At 45.3% G+C, this 19,908-nt stretch overlaps 1 protein-coding gene across 1 annotated transcript; it reads left to right on the forward strand.

Annotated features, from left to right (window-relative positions):
• Nucleotides 1-1,793: 1,793 nt before the first annotated feature.
• Nucleotides 1,794-18,686, forward strand: TICRR (TOPBP1 interacting checkpoint and replication regulator). The gene is made up of 22 exons (XM_027644611.1): nt 1,794-2,444; nt 2,999-3,272; nt 3,834-4,075; nt 4,333-4,576; nt 5,068-5,203; nt 5,897-6,039; nt 6,720-6,932; nt 7,479-7,627; nt 8,298-8,392; nt 8,750-8,843; nt 9,012-9,091; nt 9,197-9,433; nt 10,013-10,109; nt 10,328-10,400; nt 11,101-11,241; nt 11,728-11,818; nt 12,329-12,390; nt 13,208-13,363; nt 14,102-14,259; nt 14,469-16,764; nt 18,013-18,117; nt 18,213-18,686. The coding sequence occupies exons 1-22, from the start codon at nt 1,794-1,796 to the stop codon at nt 18,329-18,331; spliced, it is 5,856 nt and encodes a 1,951-aa protein (XP_027500412.1). The 3' UTR covers nt 18,332-18,686.
• Nucleotides 18,687-19,908: the final 1,222 nt, after the last annotated feature.

Consider the following 19,908-nt stretch of genomic DNA (forward strand, 5'->3'; position numbering starts at 1 on the left):
AAGTGTCAACCAAATGTGAGCCCAGTTTATGAACGATTTTTCTTGTGCCTTCTCCCTCCTCCCAAGATGCCACATTTATCAGCAAGTAAGTGATTGTCCAGAAAGAACCCAAGGACTGTTTGAGAGAGGCCAGTGTCCTTGGGCAGCAGGCAGAGAGGGCGAATGTCTCTGTGAGTGCTTCAAGCACTATGCAAGAAACAGAGGTGTGAGTGACTCTGGCTGTCACACTGGGAAACACAGTCACCAGGGCTCAGCCAATATCTCTGACGGCTTTCCCAAGAGCTGGATGGTCTTCAAGAGCAAATACACTGGAGTGGGTAGGAAAGGAGGAGGAGCTTGAGTAGCCGGCAGCAGTTCCCGTGCTGGAAGCTGCCAGGATTTGCTGGGAAACTCTCCTTTGCCCCGAGCTTGTTTTTGGTCCCAGGTGGACTGTGATAAGGCAGGTTTTGGTCACACTCTGCTAAATGTCCTCAGTGGGCTGCTGGGACAGACACCAGTAGCTGGGCAATGGCAGCGAGAGCATAATGGGGTTGGCTCTTCTTCAGGGATCAAACAGGACAATGACATATCAAAAAGCAACAAGAGGCGACTCATGGGCCAAGAGCAGCCCCCAGCGAGGAGGAGGGACCCATGGCTCCCCAGGGAGCCTCCAACCCCAAGACTGCAGGCTGCCCTCCACACTTCCAGTCAGAGAGACCTGTTGTCCTTCCCTTGCTCTTGGTGGCAGGTTAGTCCTGGGCACCCAAGTGGATCAGCTCCTTGTTCCAGCTCGTTAAACCCGCTTGTGCTCAGAGTCACCAGCAAAGCCGAACGGGCCGTTTATTGCTCGCTTGTCTTTGTTGCTTTATAAATACAACTGGCTGCTGGTGACACTGGTTTAGGCTGGGACATTCGAGCTCTGGAGAGAAGGATGGGGCGGCTCTGGTCTGCTCTGTTGCTACCCTGCGCGATCACACCTGGACCTCCCCACATGTCAGCCCTTGTCCAGGTGCCGTGACCCTACAACTTTCCATAGAACCATCAAGGCTGGAAGAGACCTTTAAGATCATCCAGCCCAACCATCAACCCATCGCCATCAGTGCGACCAGCAAACCACATCATCCAGAGCCAGATCCAGACAGGTCTTGAACAGTTAGAGGGGCGGTGACTCCACCACCTTCCTGTGCAACCTATTCCAATGCCCGACCACCCTAAAAAATATTTTTTTTCCTAATGCCTAATCTGAATTTGAACCTGAACTTCACCCATACGGGCCCTGGGCTGTCCGTGCCGTTGCTGCGGGGATGCTCAAGGGGAGGTGCCGTATGGGGCAGCCGGCAGGGCTCTGCTCGCCCCCGCCCGCGGGCGGCTGGGGGGTGTCGGGGATGGGGAGGTGCCGTGTGCGGGCAGGCGCGGACCTCTAGCGGCGAGCGGGGCCTGCCTGGGTGCGGGGCGGGCAGGGCCGGTCCCGCGGCTCAACCCCGGTGCCCGGCAGGACCCGCCGGCCGCCTCCGTGACGTCCCGACCGCGACACGTGACGTCACGCCACCATGCCCCCTGACGTCACCGTCACGCGCGCTTTCCCCGTCTTTAAATTTTAAAACGGTGGTGGCCAATGGGCTCGTCCCGCGCGATGGCCCCGCCCCTCCCTGTCGTCAGGGGTGCTCCCGCCAATGGGGGAGCGAGGAGCGGGGCGGTGGGTGGGGCGGTGCTCTCTGCGGCAGCCAATGGGGGCACGCGCAGGCCGAGGGCGCGAGCAGCCGGGCCGGGCCGGGCGAGGCCGGGGGCCGGTGGCGGCGTGAGGGGCGCGCGCCATGTCGAGCTCCCGCAGCGCCGTGTTCCTGCTGGACACCGCCGGCCCCGCGCGCCGGGAGCCGCTCCAGCGCGGCGCCCTCCGCCTCCTCACGCTTCTGGGCTGCCGCTTCGGCCTCGCCCGCCTCCGCTGGGCATTCCGCTTCTTCGACTCGCTCGGCGGCCGCGGTGGCGCCTCGCGGGGCGGCGGGTTCCGCCCGCCGGGCCCCCGCGCCTGGGAGCGGTTCGAGGAGGAGCTGGCGGAGCGGCTCCGGGCGCGGGGACCCTCGGCCGCCCTGCCCGGCCCCGCGTCCCGCGCTGCCCTCACCCACAGTGGCCTCAAGGAGACGCTGCTCGACTTCCAGTGGGACCGCCCGGAGATCGCGTCCCCGGCCAAGCCGCCCCGCAGGAGCCGCAGGACGGGGTCGGCCGGCCCAGAGCCCCCCGAGGCGCCCCCTGAGGGCTTCGTGAACGCCGTGTTCGTGTTCTCGCCCTGCCCGCACTCGCGGAGGGAACTCCGGCGGTTCGTGTCGGGGAGCGATGCCCCCTCCTCCCCTGGAGAGCCGCCCACGGCGCAGGAACTGGCGGAGAAACTCCTGCCCAGGAGTGTCCAGGAGCTGCTGGCGGAGCAGAAAATCACGCTGTTCTGGGTGGACACCGCCGAGCGGGCTCAGGTAACGAGGTTATACTGCACAGCTTTCAGCTCTGAGCAGTGGCGGGCCGCCTGCCACGCTGCCCTCCTGTATAAAAAGGGGGGACAGTTTTCTGCTGTAGTCTTTGGGTGGTAGTGAAAGCTCCTCAGTTACTGCCACATAGTCTTCAGCAAGGGACTGAAAACTCAGAATCATCCACGTAGAGGCTGAGATACAACTGAGTAGCTGTACAGTGTTTATTGATGGGTCCACTTGTGCTTTGAGTTACAGGGGAGTTACAGCTATTAAGATTTGCAGATAAGCAGTCTCATGGTTCAGGTGTGTGGATACCAGATTCAAAAACCCAAGCTTGAAAATTTTGGCTAGCTCTTAATTCAATGGGAAGTGTGTTTTCTTTATCGGATTCCTGTGAAGGCTGATAAAGTCCATAAAAACACTTGGAAAGCACTGTGTTTAGGTGCTTTGTATCTGTTTCATATGCCAGTTTTGTTAAAAACATTCAATCTTTCTTTCTTTGGATGAAGGTTCTCTCACTGCCAATGTTAACTTGAGACCTCTCTGTTCCTTTTTTCCAGCTGATTGAAGCCCCAGATCATGTTGGATACTGGACAATGTTTGAACTGATCTGTCAGACGGGAGGCACCATTTTGCCAGCTGAAGCCTTGGTGCACTGTTTGAGTCACCCTAGGGCAGATGTTGCTCAGTCCTTCCTTGGAGACTTCAGTTTCCCAGTGTCTTGGACCACACTCCTGCCCCTGGATGCGACTCTGAACTGCTTGTTCTCAAAGCCCTCTGTGTATCGATCAGTGTTTCCCCAGCAAGAAGGAACGTTGTTTCTCAGCATGCCTGGTAATAAAAGAAAAGAAAAATATCGATGTACATGCTGGTAACAGCTCTCATGCAGGGTCCTTGGTGACCTTACCTTGTGAATAGTATGTGTAGAAGTAACTTCAGTATTTAAAAGCCTAGCTTTTAAAAAGTTCAGGATATGCTCTAGTTCCTCTGAGAGCTGTTAGCGTATATTTCTGATTTAGCCTCTTCAGTTTTCCATGCTTCTAGACTTTTGGATGAAGAGCTCTTTGCTGGTCCCACCTTATAGCAGTGTACTCCCTTATACAATTATTCAGTTTATCTAAAATAAGGATACAGATAAAAAACCCCTTCAAAAGAAGACAGGTTAGCTTTAAAGCAACATGCAGCATGCATGGGCCCTTTCTTCAGTGGTCCCTTCATGCAATCAGCTCCTTCAGGGCTTGGGGAGGAGGTCAGTTCTGTAATACACTTATGTTTGAGTATATTCCCTCTTTAATCTTGGAAATCGTCTTTTTGCATTGAAGTTGTCTCTTTACCTGGATTGGAAAACCCATTTTACTTGCCTTCAGACTTTTGCTTTATCCTATCCTTGCACAGGAGGAAAGAAGCAGGAAAGCTGTGCTGTGATCCTGGAACCTCTTGCCATGGGCCAAAGACAACTGCAGTGTCCAGTCAACATCTTCCTGAAAGGAAACTTGATGGATTGGAACTTGGTACAGGCTCGCCATTTTCTCACGGAGAGCTGGATACTGCAGAGCTCTCAGGCTGAGCAGGCAGGATGTAACAGGTCACTGTTTCATCAGCTGTTAAGGACTCTGGTGACTGAAGGACTGCACATGGTAAATATTCCTCTGTCTCAAACTAATACCTATTCTGAAATGACCTGTGACAAAAGGAGTGAAGGTATCGTGTTGTGAAGACAATGATAGTGGTAATTGCTGCACTGCAAATTGCTCATTTGAATCTTAGAAGGACCTTCTTTAGAAGGTCATGCAGGTCTATAACCTGTTTGGAAAGTCTCTGTGCTCCTTAGGTCTCCATATTTATAGATAAAGTAAACATTTTTCTTTTCCCTTTTTTTTCTTTTTAAATGTAGGTTGCTGAGGTATCTCTGTCTAAAACTTGGTGCCCCTGCACTGCTGTTCTGTCACCACTTTCTGAGGGTGCTGCAGTTCTGACTGTGCTTGGTACTGAGAGGACTGCTGAAGTTCAGAGATGCAGCCTGGAAGGAGCTGTAGTGGAGGACTCTTCCCAAGACTCTACTCTTCATCTCCCAGAGATTGTGAATAGTGTTTTGAGTAAAATTGACATGTCAGTGGAAGATCCTCTGGCCAGACTGGGTAGGTGTCAGGAAATGCAAAACTCTCCCTCTTTTGATCTCTAGATCTGACTTAGAGTGGAAGAATCTAAAGCTAATGATTTTCTCAGTGAGGCATCTCTCATTTTCATGACTTGTTAATTTTGTCAACTGTAGCTCAAGCCTTGTGAGGTGATGCAGAAATCTGCATGGTTGTACCTTTCTGTTTTATTGACAAAGTGTTAGCTTCCATTAGCTTGCAGATAAAGTGCAGCTCTGTGTGCTTGGGGACAGGTTTTTAGAAGGAGGTTTCCTAGAATGTGTCACATAGGCCATCCCTGGCCAGTAAAGCCTTTGGGTGTGGTTGCAAGGCAGCTGTTTTGTGTTCGAGTGAATCTTCCTCAGGAGTCTCAAGGCCTGTTGTATTAGCTATGAAATTGCCTCTCCATGATCAATGGCTGGGGAACCTCTGTGAAGGCTGAGACCTTTTGCCACTTAATTTAGTTTTTCTAATTTGTGTGTATGTGCTCACAGGAGAAGAAACTCCAGTGCCAGAGTGGGTCCAACGGGAACTGTCCCATACAGGGGGCTGGCATCCTTCAGTGCTGGAAACATGGTATCCTGCATCGAATGCTTGTGGAGCAAGCTCAGATCTGATGGAGTCGTTCAGGTATTTTTCTGAAACATATCTCTCATGAGTAATAATCAAGGATTTCTGCTTCCTGTCAAGGGAGTATGGCTGTAGCATTGCTTAGAGTTCTAGAATTAAGTGCTTTTCTTGTGCTTTTATTTCTGTACTCAGTTTTTTGTGGGCTTTTACTTCATTATCTGTTGGTAGCAGTGTATGTGGATTAAAATCTTGACAGTCTCAGGAGTGGTACAGGTCACTTAAAATGACCTTACTTGGGAAATGTCAGACTTCAGCTTTTCTTATGGTATGATAAGATCCACTGCAAGATACTGAAGATAGTGGTTGTGTTCTCACAGTTGGTATTTACTTGTAATGAATGAACTTGCTTTCTTCAAAGAGCTTGCTGAGCGAAACAAAAAAAAGCATGATACAGGGTAATTTCGAAAGCACAAAGCTACTTATGTGGTTTTGGGGTACAGGGCAGTGGTGTATCCATTGTACATCAATATAACGCTTGTTTCCAACTCGGTGTGACCCTTTTAAAGGTGGTTTGGGTTTTCTGTATCTCTTAAGTGTGTTGGGGAACAGGTGATGAAGGAGTTACTGGCATGTGCTACTTGCACTATGTTGTTGTGGACTGGGACCTAGAAAAGCCTTGTTTTTGTCTGCAGGGATGTGCCTCCCATTCCCATCTTTTTTTGATAACTGTATTGATTTGCTCCTTCATTACAGGCTTCTGCAGGTTCCTTGTGCTGATGGGAAGGATGATGCAGACCAGTCTGATGTGGAGCTCTCAGAAAGTCTATCTGATCTGTACCAGAGAAAATTCAGTGAAACATCTGCTACAGCTGGACCAGGAAATAACAAAAAAAGACGTATGTATACTTTGGGATTATGTGTGCCTGTTGTCAATAAAAGATGATGTGTGAACCCCAGAGATCTGTGCTCTGCTGGGTAGTGGCATGCTTTAGATTTTTTTGTTTAGGGATGGTCTCATTTGCATATTAGTATTAGGTTTGTCCTGTAGTAGAAGCCAAATTACTGCAATTCAAGGCTGTGCAGTGACTGACAAAAGCAGCATGCAGAGCTCTGCAGTTTGAAACAAGGACTGCTCCAACTAGTAGTAAATATTATAACCTCTCAGCTTTGTTCTTATTAGAGAAATAAAACATTTTCTTCTAGAAGAATTTAGTCATTGCATTTCCCTACACTAACCACAGTTAATGTATCCCCAAGCCCTGCTCTGTCAGCTGGTTCTATTTCTGTGATATAAAATTGCTTCCTATATATACAACTTTTCATTATACCTATATAAGTTCTTATGCAGAGCAGTAGTTTTCATCCACTTTTTACTTGGAGAAGTAGCTGCCTACTACACTGCCTGTACATTAATTTCATGGAGAAATGCCAACCTTTTGGGCCATGTTTTCCTCCAGAAGGTTACTGATCTCACTTGACAATAACACAGAGTTCAGTGTTGTGCTCTGCCTCAGGCACAGTTCCTGCCCCAGTGTCCCTGATGGTAAAACTCCTTTTTTTTTTTATGGCACTGCAGGTGGAGTTCCCCGAACTCCAGTCAGGCAGAAGATGAAGACCATGTCCAGATCCCTGCAGATGCTCAACGTAGCAAGACTGAATGTAAAAGCTCAGAAGTTTCAACCTGATGCTGTGCCACCTGCAGTGAATGAGAAGGTTCCACAGAAGCTTTCAGCAAAAAGATTGGATGAAAAGGTGGAAGGAAAGGAAAAGGCACTTAAAATACCAATTGGTGAGTGTTAAGTCCTGATATCTTCCTATCCTGATATATCCCATATGAACTTTCAATATCCTGATACAGGAGTTCATGCAGGATTTTTATGGAAGGGGAAGGGAAGGTTACTAATGGAGTATTTGGTGCCAGGGAGCAGATCAATGTTTGGGTTTCTGTATCTTCAGCATCACAAAGAATAGTAATTTTTTTCCACCCTTCTCTCTCTTTACTTTTTTACCAAAAGAGGTAGAGGGAAGCACCCATCAAGGTGTAACTGGAAATGTAGTCCTCTTTACTAATTAGGTAGAAATTAAGGGCATTTTTTGACTGCTGTAGTAGCCTGAAAGTTTGCTCAGCTTAAGCAAACTTTGATTTTTCATTATAAACTTGATTTAACTTATAATAATGTTATGGGTCTGGACCTGGGACTGGTTCTGTTAGTGTTCTGTGGGCTTGATGCATCTTTGCTGGAGAAAGTATTTTTGACCTCTTCTGTTCCCCTCCTCGGCTGGGATGAGTTGTGGTAAACAGGCATTTAGTTAACACAGACCATTTCTCTTGCAGACTTCCAAACAGAGGAGGAGCTGCAGTCCCACTTAATAGAGAGCTACCAGAAGGCTGTTGCTGAGGGAATTCAGTTATCTGCATGTGCCCAGAATATGATCACGGCCATTAAAAGGTTCTTGAAAGTACAAGATTTCAAAGAGAAAGAGGTAGGTAAGAGCATGTGAGCAGGGTTGTTACTGATCTGGAAGTTGGAGTTTTTACTATTTCAGGCTACCTTTCCTTCATTTCTGAAGTTTTATGTGCAGTTGCATGTAGTCAAAACCACAACCACTAACTGCTTCTATCTGTTGATTTAATACTCACAAACAGGGTAGTTGTGAAGAATGTAGGAAAATCCAGTTCAGTTACCCATTTACACCTTTGCTAAAGGTTGTAACAGATGTCCTTCCTTTACACTGACCTCCTTCCAAATCCTAATTTCAAAGACAGTATTTTTAAATACATTCTTGAAAAAACGTATTTTAAAGAAGGTATTTACAGTCTTCAATACTATGCATAGACTCAAAATAACCTGAAACCAAAATTGGTAAACTTGTGAATAATTGAAGAAAAATACCGTGAGAAACAAATCCATAGTAACTGAGGAGGGCCTGAAGCTGCAAGCGACCTCGGTGATTTCAAGCTCACAGTTTTTCTATTTCTCATTGTGACTTTGCTGCTGAAAGAAAAAGATAATTCCTTTCCTTGAAAGAAAAGAGAAAAAATTGGGCTATTCCCAAAAGAACGGCTTAGGGGGATGACCGAAGCCAGGGGGGAACCTGCCCTACAGACAGGGAACAGAATTGAAGGTTTTATTGTAATTATGTGTGTTTGCAGGTGGCCTGTGTGGAAAGAGTCAGAAACCATCTCCTGAAGACCAGCAAAATGCTCAGACAACAGCACGACTCACAGAAGGAGACCAAAGTCAGAGAGTATGAGACACTGTATTTACTTCAGCTTCTGAGATTCTGTGGAGTTGGTTAGCAATTTTTAATGGTGGCATTTTTGTACAAATGGAAAAGTATTGACATGGGGCAAAAATTTCAAGGAGAATCTCTGGTCACAGTAAAACTATTTCATTAAATGCAAATATGCCCATGCTGTGTGATAAGCAGTGCAGCCTATATCTGAAATGAGGCATCTCCCCTGCCACCAAAATGAAATGCTAACTAGATTATGCTGTCAAAAGGAGCTACTTCCCTTCCTATTGCTTTTTTGAGCACACCTTTTGCAGTAAATATGCTGCTTCCATTAGAAAAAAGGTAGTGGATAATTACTTGTTTTCTTAGGTGCCGACTTCAGGTATTTTTGCGCCTTGAGTTGTGCCTTCAGTGCCCTTCGCTGCAAAGCAATGCTGATGAAATGGAGCAGCTGTTGGAAGAGGCAAGTAAATTATAGACCCAGTTGTGTTTCTGGGTGGCACTAGAAATGCAGACCTGGAACCTGCAGTTTTCCTTTGATATTACTCTAACACTATATTCCTTGCTGAAATACCTGATGCCGCAGCTGTCGCAACTTTAATCCATTTTCCCACCTGACTTTCTCTTCCAGATGACAGATGTGCTGCGCATTTTATGTCTGACCGAAGACCCAGGGTATCTTACAAAGTTTCTAGAGGAAATACTGGAATTGTAAGTTCTTTAGCATGACCGAAGTGTTACTGGGGACTGTGGTTTTGGTTGGATGTTGTCTGTGATGTGGAATGTATTCGATGTGGGTTCTCTCTGGTACTCCAGGTACATGAATTCTATACCGAAGACTCTTGGAGATATTTACTATGGTCTCGGTACACAAATACCCCCAAAGCTGGCCGCTGTTCTGCCTTCAGACTTCTTCAGTGATGACTCCATGACTCTGGACAGCAAATCTCCAGGCCTTCCACCGTCTTTAGCGTCTGTCTTGACTCCCAGCACTGTTCGCACAGAGAGTGACCAGCTGGAGGAGCTGCGCACCAGATCTGCCCAAAAGAGAAGGTAATAATTCCAAACAGGAGGCAACTTTTTGTTGCAGCCTGGGCTGTGACTGAGGAGTTATCTAAGCTGCAGGTTTCTGTTGCTGAATAGCTGGTTGGGGCAAACAGACACCTGCTCATAACTCTGCAAGCCTGAAAGAAATATTAGGGGCTCTAATTTTTCATTTTAACTAGCCATCGTTGACTGTATGAAAACATAATCTTGATTGTGTATTTGCATCTTATGCAAAAGTAAAGTTCATGAGCATCTTCCATGGAAGGAAAGGGATATTCTGCTCTGCAGTAGGTGACCCTTTATTGTTAAAGTTAAAACTGATTTACTGTAGTTTTCTATGTTGAGATTTCTGTGTGTGTTGTAACAAATTGTGAATAAGCTTCAATACCAACCTTAAAGTTAGGAATAGCTATTCATATTGCAAATAATCCCTCAGTGTTGTAATAAGTGAGGTACTAAAGCAGTTTGCAATCAACTTACGTAAACACTTCCTATCTCTAGAATCAAACCTAACTTTAGCTGTCAGTAGGTTGATAACTGTGCTTCTGGTCTTATGCTAACCTAATCTTTGTATATTTTCTGAAGGAATCACGTGTTAGCCAGACACAGGAGCATGACAGAAGCACCACAGAACTTGCGTCAAATTGAAATTCCCAAGATGGCCAAGAATCCCATGAGAAAGGTAAAACTCTTCCAAAAGGGTTGTGTGTGAGTTGTGACGCTTGAGAGCAAAAAACTCTTGCTCTATATTCCCCTAGTAAGTGTACTCTGTGTCAGCTGTACAGAGATCAAATTGCCTTAAAGGAGAAATTGAAGTGTGTAGTTCAGAGCTTACAGTTAATATTCTTAATTAAACGTAACATTGTGCTGCTGGTGAGGCTGATTTCTTGTTTCTTTCAGGAGAACTCCCGTTCTTACCTTGCTCCTGAGAAGTCCCAACAGATGCCTTTGTCGCAGAAAGAAGCAGTGCAAGGTATATTGACTTCTAGCTTTTTCATGGAAAGGTGCATCTTCAGCACATGTTCTCCCTGTAAAATTTAGTGAGCCATGATGAAATTATGCTGAGGCACATTGGAGATCAGAAGGAAGTTTTGCTGAATTCTGTAAAAACTTTGAGGAAAATATACACGGTATTCTGTGTGCTCAAATGCAGAAAAGTTAAATCCTGCATCCTCCAAAAAAACCCCTTTCCATTCTTCCTTGAATCTTGAAATTATTTCCATCTTCTCTGTTCTGAAAAGGAAATCGGGACAAGATTGAATTCCTATATCTGGAAACAGGATATCACCCCATGAAATAATTAATAAAAATAAATCCCACATTTATTGTTCTCTGAACCAATGTGTTTCAGTTGAGATTTTGTAGTGCACCTAATGCTGCTCCACATGGACACTGACTGGCTGCTTGTTCTGCTATGGCACCTTCTTGTAGATAATTGTTGGGATAATGCAGATAATACAAATTTATAAGAGAAGTCTGGAGTGGATTTAGAGGAGGGCATGTTCCAGTAGCAGAAAAAAACAACTTCTCAATGCTTTGTGGCCTCTAAAAAGTTGTCTTTCCATATGGGTGTATTTTTCCTATCTCTGGTGTCCTGACAAAATTACCTTCCTGTGATTTTTTTTTTCCTTTTTTTCCTCCTATTTTTAATTTGATCTTTTCTTGCTTCACAGAGGTTACAAAGGTAAGGAGGAACCTCTTCAATGAAGAGATACTTTCACCATCGAAAAGGTCTCTGAAAAAGATGCTTAGAAGCCAGTCAGTATCTGCTGTGGAAGGCTTAAAATACAAATGCACTGATGAAGGCACCAAAGGTAAGACATGACTTGCATGTGTAGAATTGTTGTGGAGGAGTTTTTGCTAAAATTCTATTTTTGCTTTCTCAGTTCTATGAAACAATTATAATCTGTTTTTCAATAAAGAGAAAAGGTGGCCATTGCTGTGATGTTTGGAGGGTGAATATTGATGGTGTTGAAACTGAAACCTGTTTTTTACTGAACTCTACATCTCAAAGGAATCCAGTGTTAAAAATTTTTGGTTAAAAAAGGATCTGTGAAAGAAAGATGAAGAAATCTCAGTAGATTAACTCTGTCTGACATGGTACTATTAATAATACTGAGTGGGAAGGAGGTGTGGACACTGGACTCTGAAATCATGATAGCATGTGAATGCTGGGAGGCTGGTGCACAGTGATTCTGTACAGACTGTCCTTAAGCTGAAGCCTGTACAAAACTCTATTTATTTACTTGTCCCAAGTGCTTTATAATTGTGTGATGTTATAGCTCTTGCATGTTTTTTAGATCATCGCAAGTTGTTGACCAAGAGAGTTGCAGAAACACCACTACATAAGCAGGTCTCCAGGAGACTCCTACATAAGCAGATCAAAGGCCGGTGAGTTAAGTTCTTTCTGAGTTTCTTCAGTAAGTATTGGATGTCTAAGTGATTATGAGCACAAGTACCAGGTATCTTTGTGGTCAAAGTGTCATCTTTACTTAAGGCAGTAAGAGAACCAGTGGAGGCTGAGTTCCATTGCTTAAGTGGGGGGGAATACTGCTGCTTTCATCATGTAAGTCAGGCTGCTTTAATTCCTGCAGCTAATGTCTCTTGAGGTTCAGTTGCTGATTCAAGGGCTTCTGAAAAGGCCTGCGCTGTATTTTGTGGACTCCAGGTTGAATTCTAGCATTTACTTCCATGTAGAACTGCTACCTGTACAGCTAGGGAGTAACCCATGCTAAATTGTCTGTTAATAGGAGGCAAAGCACTCAGTAATTGCTCACTTGGAGTAGCCCACAAAGCAACATATTGGTGTAGGATGGAGTACTGCTTTCAGTCTCTGGGAAAAGTTCCATTCCTGTCAATGTGCTTAGTGTGCTAAGACCAAAATGTCTGTTGTTTCTCAAGGTCTTCTGATCCAGGTTGTGACACTGGTGTTGTAGAAGAATCTCCAGAGAAGGCTATATATGGTAAGCACTGATTTTTCATGAAAGGTGGTTTGGCTGTGTTGTAGCTTGTAAGATAAGCGTGTTTCAATTTACGTAATTCACGAGTAGTCAGTACAGAAGTGTTGTACTGTTCTGTTGGTGGAGCACAGCTGCCTCTGATAGAACCACTTGCTGCTCACTGCTTTAACAGCCCTGTGTAGTAGAAGTTAGGAAAGAGAGGTAGATAGTAACTCTTGTAAATGAAAATGCGTAAAGGACTTTGAGGGTGAACAAGATTCTGAGCTGCTGTAATTACTGTCAAACCAGCACATGCTTTTCTTTTAATGTAACTTCACTATGTTGTGTTGTGACCTTAATACTGCTCTGATTCCTGCTGTAACAGACAGCCACCTGGCTCTGTGGAGTGTCTCTTATGTTGGCTACTGCTGTTCCTTATCCCAGGAAGGAAGAGGAAAACAGCGTGGCTGGGCAAGCAGGAGGATGAAATCACGAGAAAAAAGAGACAAGAGAATTAACCAATCTTTTAACCTGGATATAACTTGCATTGAACATGGCTTTTCTAGCATTCCTTTCCATATAATTGCTAGAGAGGAATGAGAGTAACTATGACTTAGAGGAGGGGGTATCATAGTTTAGAAGGAGATTTTTATGCATAAAAATTCCAAATCCTCAAGAAAGTTGAAGCTTTCTTCACACACTTGCCTCCATGTGTGAGGTAGTTTGTTGTAGGGAATTTTCTTCTTGGAGTGTGCCTGTTTCAGTTACAAACTGTTCCTGATGATGTGCCCATTGCTGAGGGAGAAGGAAGGCTCAGTCTCCAACGTTCTTACCTTTTCAGAAGCAAGTTTGAGAAGAAGCCCACGCATCAAACAGCTGTCTTTGAACAGGACCTGCTCCAGTGCTTTCTATTCCACTACACAGCCAAGCTCAAAGAATTCCCAGCGTGTCCACCAGGGACAAGAAGAGGAGAGCTGTGCACTGCAGGATGTAGAAGGTACTGACTGGGATTTGAGCAGACTGATACTGCTGATCTGAAAAGCTGACATGGATAGCTCTGAGTTTGATTTGATTTGGCTCTACAAGAGACTGTAAGAAGCTAAGAGCTGTCATGTAATATCTTCTGTAGACAGAAATTCATCCCCAGTAATTATTTTTAATTGGTAATCTGAATTTGGAGGATGGTAAGGCAGCTATTTCTATGATGAATTCACTGCCAACTTAAGAAACCAGTCAGGCCCATCTAACAGAATACCACTGATTGTCAGTCTGTATTCCTTAAATGCAGTGAAATCCTTGTAAAATATGGGACAGAAATCCTGAAGCTTACTTTCAGTCTGTTCTGTGGCAGCATAAAGCAGTGACTGATGGGATCTTCTTTGCTGGCTTTCTCAGTAGGATTATCAGCTAAAAATGGTGACACTTAGTTCTTTATATTGTACTTACTAGAATCCTTAGTCATGAACCAGAACTATCTAAAGCTACAAGCTATAAATAGAATAAGAGGCTGAGCTATTTTGTACATTTTTTTGCCATTGAAGTGCTCTTTCTACAGATGGATATTAATTTCATATTGGGAAATAACCATAATTCTGGTGAAGCTTTAACATTTGGCTAGAAAAGAACATGCCAGGGATATGAGCTTTTTACGCTACTTTTTCCTGCAACTGAAATGATTCAGACAATTGTGGCACATTAGTTGGTGTTAGTTCAATTGTACTGTTTCATTTTATAGGCCTTAAGCAGCATTCAGAGATCCCCCCTGTGCAGACTCCCAAGAGGTTTTTCTTTGGTGCAGTCACTGACAAGTGTAGTCCTGCAGTGAAGCATTCACCTGGAAAGAGGAGAACGAGAAAAGACTCCTTACACTTAGAGGAAGTAACCTCCTGTCAGGTAGAAACAATTACCTCCCTCTCTCTTTCTTCCCATCCTGTTTTTCTATTCATGTTTAATCAGACCTATGCATCTTAAATTTAGTGTTTGTTAAGTCTAATCAAATGGGGGGTTGTGTTTTAAATTTTAGGAAGTAAATAAGGAGATGGGCAGATGATACTGTTGGAATAGAACAAGCATGATTCTTTAATTTATTTTTTCCCCTGCAGACTCCTAGGAAAACACCTCATAAATTTGCCTGCAAGCTGCTGAATTCTGCCAGTAAGCCACCAAGGAGATCACCTCGCATTGCCCACAGGACACCACAGAAGCTGGAGAAGACTCCTGGCAAAATTCCAGCAGCTAAGCAGACTGTAGCTAAGTGTTTGGGAAAGTACTTTTCTCCTCCTGCACAAAGGGTTAAGTCGCCATCTGCGTTCACTGAAAGTAAGAGGGTTCACTTTCTGCAGGTAACTTCTGAGGACTGTTCTACAGCACAAAGACTTTCCCCTCCTTGCAAAGAGTCTATCTTACAAACATCAGAACATGAAGGGTTCACAGCACTCAGTGCCTCATTATTACCTCCAACAGATTCAAATCCAACTACTTCTTCCCCCTCTGCCATCCAGGAAAGGTGTTTTACAGAACTGCAAACTCCAAGACGTTCCTTGAGATACCTCTCAAAATTAGCATCTCCAGTTGGTGCTGGGAGGCAAATCCTCACAAAGGAAATTCAGATGCAGTCTGATCCATTATCTGAAGCAACTAAAAGGGCTCCCAGGAAACCTGAAGATCCAGGTTCAAAGTTGTTTACAAGCCCACTGAGTACAGAAATACCTCAGCTTGTTGTGAGGCTCGAGCCTCTCTGCAGTTCTCTGCTCTGTGGAAGTTCCATGAACACTGTGACAATCTGCTCTGCTTCCCGTGCGCAGGCTGGGGAGTCTGACTGGGAACTTAGTGCATCTAAACCATCTTCTCAGAAGTCTTCAGGTATTACTGGCACTTCACTGAGGTCCCTGCTTCACACGTCCAAGCAGGCTAATTGTGAACCAGATACTGGAGAAGAGAACCTCGTGCTTGCATGTGCAGCACCTTCTGAAAATAGGGACAGTCATCATGATAGTGGTAACTGTTCTGTAGAAAGCCTTCAGCCTCATCAGTCTCAAGTTACTGAAAATACCTCTGTATTGCAGAAAAATAAACAGATGGATGTAACATCTCAAAAGTCTCCTTCAAGAGAGGACTTGGAAAACTTGGAAGAGCATTTGTCTCCAAAGCCTTTTGCTGGAGAGCAGGTGCATGCACAGGATGCTGAGATGGACTGTGAGCCATTGGTTAAGGAGGGAATCTCCAAAGCAAACACCTGTGAGTCCTCCCTAAGTGATTTGCAAACAGTTAGTGATGACTTGGAACCAAGAACTCTGATGAGGGAAGAATATATGGGGCTGAAGGCTCCAAGTCTCAAGAGACGCTCCAGATTTGCCCTGAACGCGTCGCCTCCTGTGCCAAAGTCTGCCACAGCCTATTCCTTGCGCTGCACTGCAGACAGGAGGCAGCGGGAGGCTGCAGCACGGATGGGAGATCCTCAGCTTGTAGCCAAGTTCTCCACTCCTAAAAACAGTAACAAACTGCCTTCTGCCAGCCCACCGACCTACGAAGTTGAAATGGAAATGCAAGCTTCAGGCCTGCCCAAACTTCGCATTAAGAAAATTGGCTCTTACTCATCATTGGAAGTTCAACCTGAAGCAAGTGCCAGCAAATCCAAGGGAGGAGAAAGCCCCTTTAGTGATCTTGCTATGACCTTGTGTAGCAAGCACCCAGGAAAACTGGCAGCTGCCTGTGTTTCACCGTCCTGCTGTCGTTCTTTCCACAGTACACCTGGGAAAGGTGCGGGCCAGACCTACATATGCCAGTCATACACCCCAACAAGCTGTGCCTCTAACGTCACTTCCCCCTTCCCCATGGAAGCAGGAGTTTTCCAGACGCCTTCTCCAAAGCAGAAGGGGAAGACTACCCCAGATGCCATCAAGGACTGGCCTCGGAGAAAGAGAGCAGCAGGCAGCACTGCCAGCACGAGCTGTGGTCAGAGCGAGAGGAATGCTGATGAACGGACATGGATGTCAGCAGGCAGAGAAAGAGCGATGAGGATCTCAGAGCATCTCAGCAGCAAAGTAACAAATACTCCTGGGGAATTTGAACTGGAAGGGATTTGCAGGCTCCAGGATCAGGCATCTCCTAGTGACTCTGAACCCAGGGCTGATGAGGACTCTGCCATGGGAACTTTTGGCTTGAAGTCTCAGAAGCGGGTCTTTACTTATCTATCACCAGAAAAGGAGGAGAATCACGATGCCAAGAGATTGTGCACTGATAGGTGCAGCTTGGATCTCACTGACTTTTCCACAGATGAGGGAAACAGAAGCAAATCAAGGACAGGCTCTGTACTTCCTGAGAAACCAGGAATGTGTGCACTCAAAACACTTGAGCAGCACAGTAATCTAGGGGATGACGATGTCTTCCTTTTGTCAGGTAATTAAGTGGCATGAAAGATGCTCCACTGAAATTCAGATTTGGTTAAAAATGGGGATTAGACAAAAACAAGAACACAATTGTTTTCTGTATAACTATCTGAGGGAAAACGAGGTGGAAGGGGAGAGTGGCTTGTAGGAGACATGGAAGTTAATTATGTGGAGAGGCAGACTGGACATGAGGAGTTCATCAATGGTGTATTAATGATGGGAGAGATATTGGAGAAATATGAAAGAGTAGGAGGCTGGAGGAATTAAAAGGAAAGTTTGAGAACTTGAGGAGGGAGGATCCCACTTGCACCCAGCTGATGATTTATTTGGGTTCACGTTGATGCCACTAGCTGTTTCTGCCCAGTGTCCAGCTCTGAAACCAACTGTCTTAAGTCTGAAGTTTGGCTGTTTCAGTGTAGACTTGGAGCCATGACAGGGTTAGTCCTATGGATATTGGTATTTATTGGTGCACCAGTTTTTCCATCTGCCTGGTGGGCCTGTTGCAAGTGGGTATCAGAAATTATTCCCTTGCTGGCAATAATGTTGTGTCAGTAGGTGTGTAAGTTTAAGCTGCCTCTTTGCTTTTGCTGTGGGTACAGATGATTCAGCTGACCTCTGTGAAACAGGCTGTCTCAGATCCGTAAACAAGGCCCTAATACAAATACTTAATCCAAATACTTAATCCAGTATTGTTGTAGAAATTACATGTTACAGGAGACTGTGGCAGGTGTTCCGTAGTCATTGCATTAAGTTTCAGTGTCTGTTTCCTCTTGTAAAGAAAAGTTTGTATACAGAGGCAGTGTCTTATTTATTCAACAGTTATTACAGAGGAAAACAGGCAAACTTTAAAGCAACATCAGTCCATAGTTAGGAAATGAAATAATAAGTGTTTAGCTGTAAGATGGTCCTGTAAGAGACTTTCTGTACCTACAACCCTTGGGTTGTATTTACAGATCATCATGATTGTAACAGTTTTCTTCCAGGACATGTGAATTACTTGAAGACTAAATGTGTTTAATATAAGTGAAGCATTCTTCTGCTGAACCACCTCAGAAAACTAAATGTGCTAAAAGCTAATTCCAGGCTGCTGTTTACCTTCCTTGAATGCCAGAAACCTGCTGTGCCAGCCTAGGGTTTGTTTCAGATAAAGCATCCCTTGTACTGTTGGCAGTTTCGAGGTAGCATAAAGGCTGTGTGTGAGATTTAACATTGGAGTTGTTGAGTGGTTTTGCTGCAGCTTCTCACTGTGCTTCCCCAGGCTCAACTCCACCCTTGAAGAGCACGCTCTCGACCAGCAGCCTTCTAGCCCTGACCCAGTCCCCGCTGCTGTCCCCACCGCCGGCTCGGAGGAAGTGTGTCCAAGGTAACAACTTGTCTCCCGTTGTCACTTGGCTTCTTGGAGTCACCAGTGAACTCTGGCAAACTGTGGCTTTCATGTATTCTTTCTGTTTTTTGTAGAAGAGGAATCTGATGCTGCCCAAATTGCTGCCAACCAGGAGCTGTCTCCATTCCACATGAGGGTTTCCAGGAAGCGTCCCCTTAGCAGGACTTACTCACGGAAAAAGCTTCTCTGCTGAAGTTTGGAGCCAGGACAGCATGGGAAACTTAGCATTATCCCGGCTGGACAACACACTTTTTAACAAGGACCTTGTATTTGGTGCTGGATGGGAGCTGCCTTGAGTTGGTAGGAGACTGGATGCAAGCACATGGCAGTGGAATTAAGGACCACTGTAAAAGTTTGTGGTGTTTTTAAACATCACTTGCAGCATCTCTCCATCTACACAAAACCTGGCTCAGTCTTTCTGACTTCTGACTTCTGCTTATGGTAGCTTGCAGTGAGCTCTGTAGTGAAGGTTCAATTCTCCCAAGTCAAGAGGGAGAATTGTCACTTTTCTACAGCTTTCTTGTAAAATAAACTGATGTGAATTTTCATCATGTCCCTTAATCCAAAAATTTGTCTTTAGCCTGAGGGATGGGGGCTGCAGGAAGGAGGATGCTGGGGGTGAATGGGTACAAAACAAGCTGCATGCTCCTGCTGTGTCTTGTCCTCATACTAACTGGATCCCTCAGTGCTCCAGTTTGCCACAGCTTAGTGGAAAATAGCAAGCACATTAATTAATTACTCAACTGCTAAGAGTACAGAGGAGGGGAAAAATAACTTGGCTGGGAACATCTTTGTAGATGATGAATGGTTTGGTGCATCTGCTCCTGGCCACTGCTGGATAAGCAGGTGCTGATGGAGTGACTTCATTGTCCTTTTCTGCAAACTTGCAGTGAGCCAGAGAAGACTGGCTGGGGAAATGACCTTGAGAGGTAAAACTTGGATGGAATAACTGGAGATGACAGCTCCAAGACTACCCAGCTGAGTCACTGATTAAATGGTGACTTGGTTGCCTGTGACATGTTTGCATTCTAACCCCATGCAGAGAGCAGGAGCTGTGATTCAGTGCCTGAGATGTAGCCTACAAGGGGCTAAAATGGCGTGTGATCTTGAGACGAATTTTCTCACAGAATCAGAATCACAGAATATTCCGAGTTGAAAGGGACCCAGAAGGATCCTTTGCCTTAGGATAGTGATGTGCATGGCTGGATTTCAGAGAGTTCACCCCACTGTGTCTACTGAACGCACAGGAAGTGGAGAGCTATGAACGTAATGTGAGGTCATCCTAAAACCAGGCATGGCAATGCTGAGGTTTGTTAGATGGCTTTAAGGGGTTAGATGGGATTGAATGGAGCTTGTTTCCTGGGAACACTGTGTGTTATGGGGAAAACTGTTGTTTTCCCTCAGCAAAGAAGGGAGGAAGCGGGTACTCACTAGTGGTTATTTTGCTTCTGAGAGAGGTGCACCTGCTTCAAGGAGGTAGACTGATACACAGGCATGGAGATCCAAATCTACTACTTACTTCCAAGTAGGATGGATTCCTGTTTTCACTATTGAAGATTTTTGTTTCAATGGCAGAAAATAAAGTCTCTGAACTTAATCTTGTGCAACTCAGCCACACCCAGAGCCCCCAGTAATATCCCCCCCTCACTGCCATACTACTGCTAGCAAGGAGGAAGATCAGAAGGTGGTTCCTACATCAGATGCTGGCTTCTTACTTGGTGTGTTACTCCTCAAGTGGTGGTTGTGCCTCATGATTTCAGGCTGAAGCAG

This window comes from Corapipo altera, unplaced genomic scaffold (genome assembly GCF_003945725.1).
Source record: "Corapipo altera isolate COAL_440 unplaced genomic scaffold, ASM394572v1 50, whole genome shotgun sequence".
In the NCBI taxonomy this organism is placed as follows: Eukaryota; Metazoa; Chordata; class Aves; order Passeriformes; family Pipridae; genus Corapipo; species Corapipo altera.

Bases quoted from the DNA above. Each gene is read 5' to 3' on its own strand.
- TICRR (XM_027644611.1), top strand. From the start codon at position 1,794: ATGTCGAGCTCCCGCAGCGCCGTGTTCCTGCTGGACACCGCCGGCCCC. The intron at 11,819-12,328 runs GTGAGTTAAGTT...TTGTTTCTCAAG, and splicing joins CATAAGCAGATCAAAGGCCG to GTCTTCTGATCCAGGTTGTG. The intron at 14,260-14,468 runs GTAGAAACAATT...TTTCCCCTGCAG, and splicing joins AGGAAGTAACCTCCTGTCAG to ACTCCTAGGAAAACACCTCA.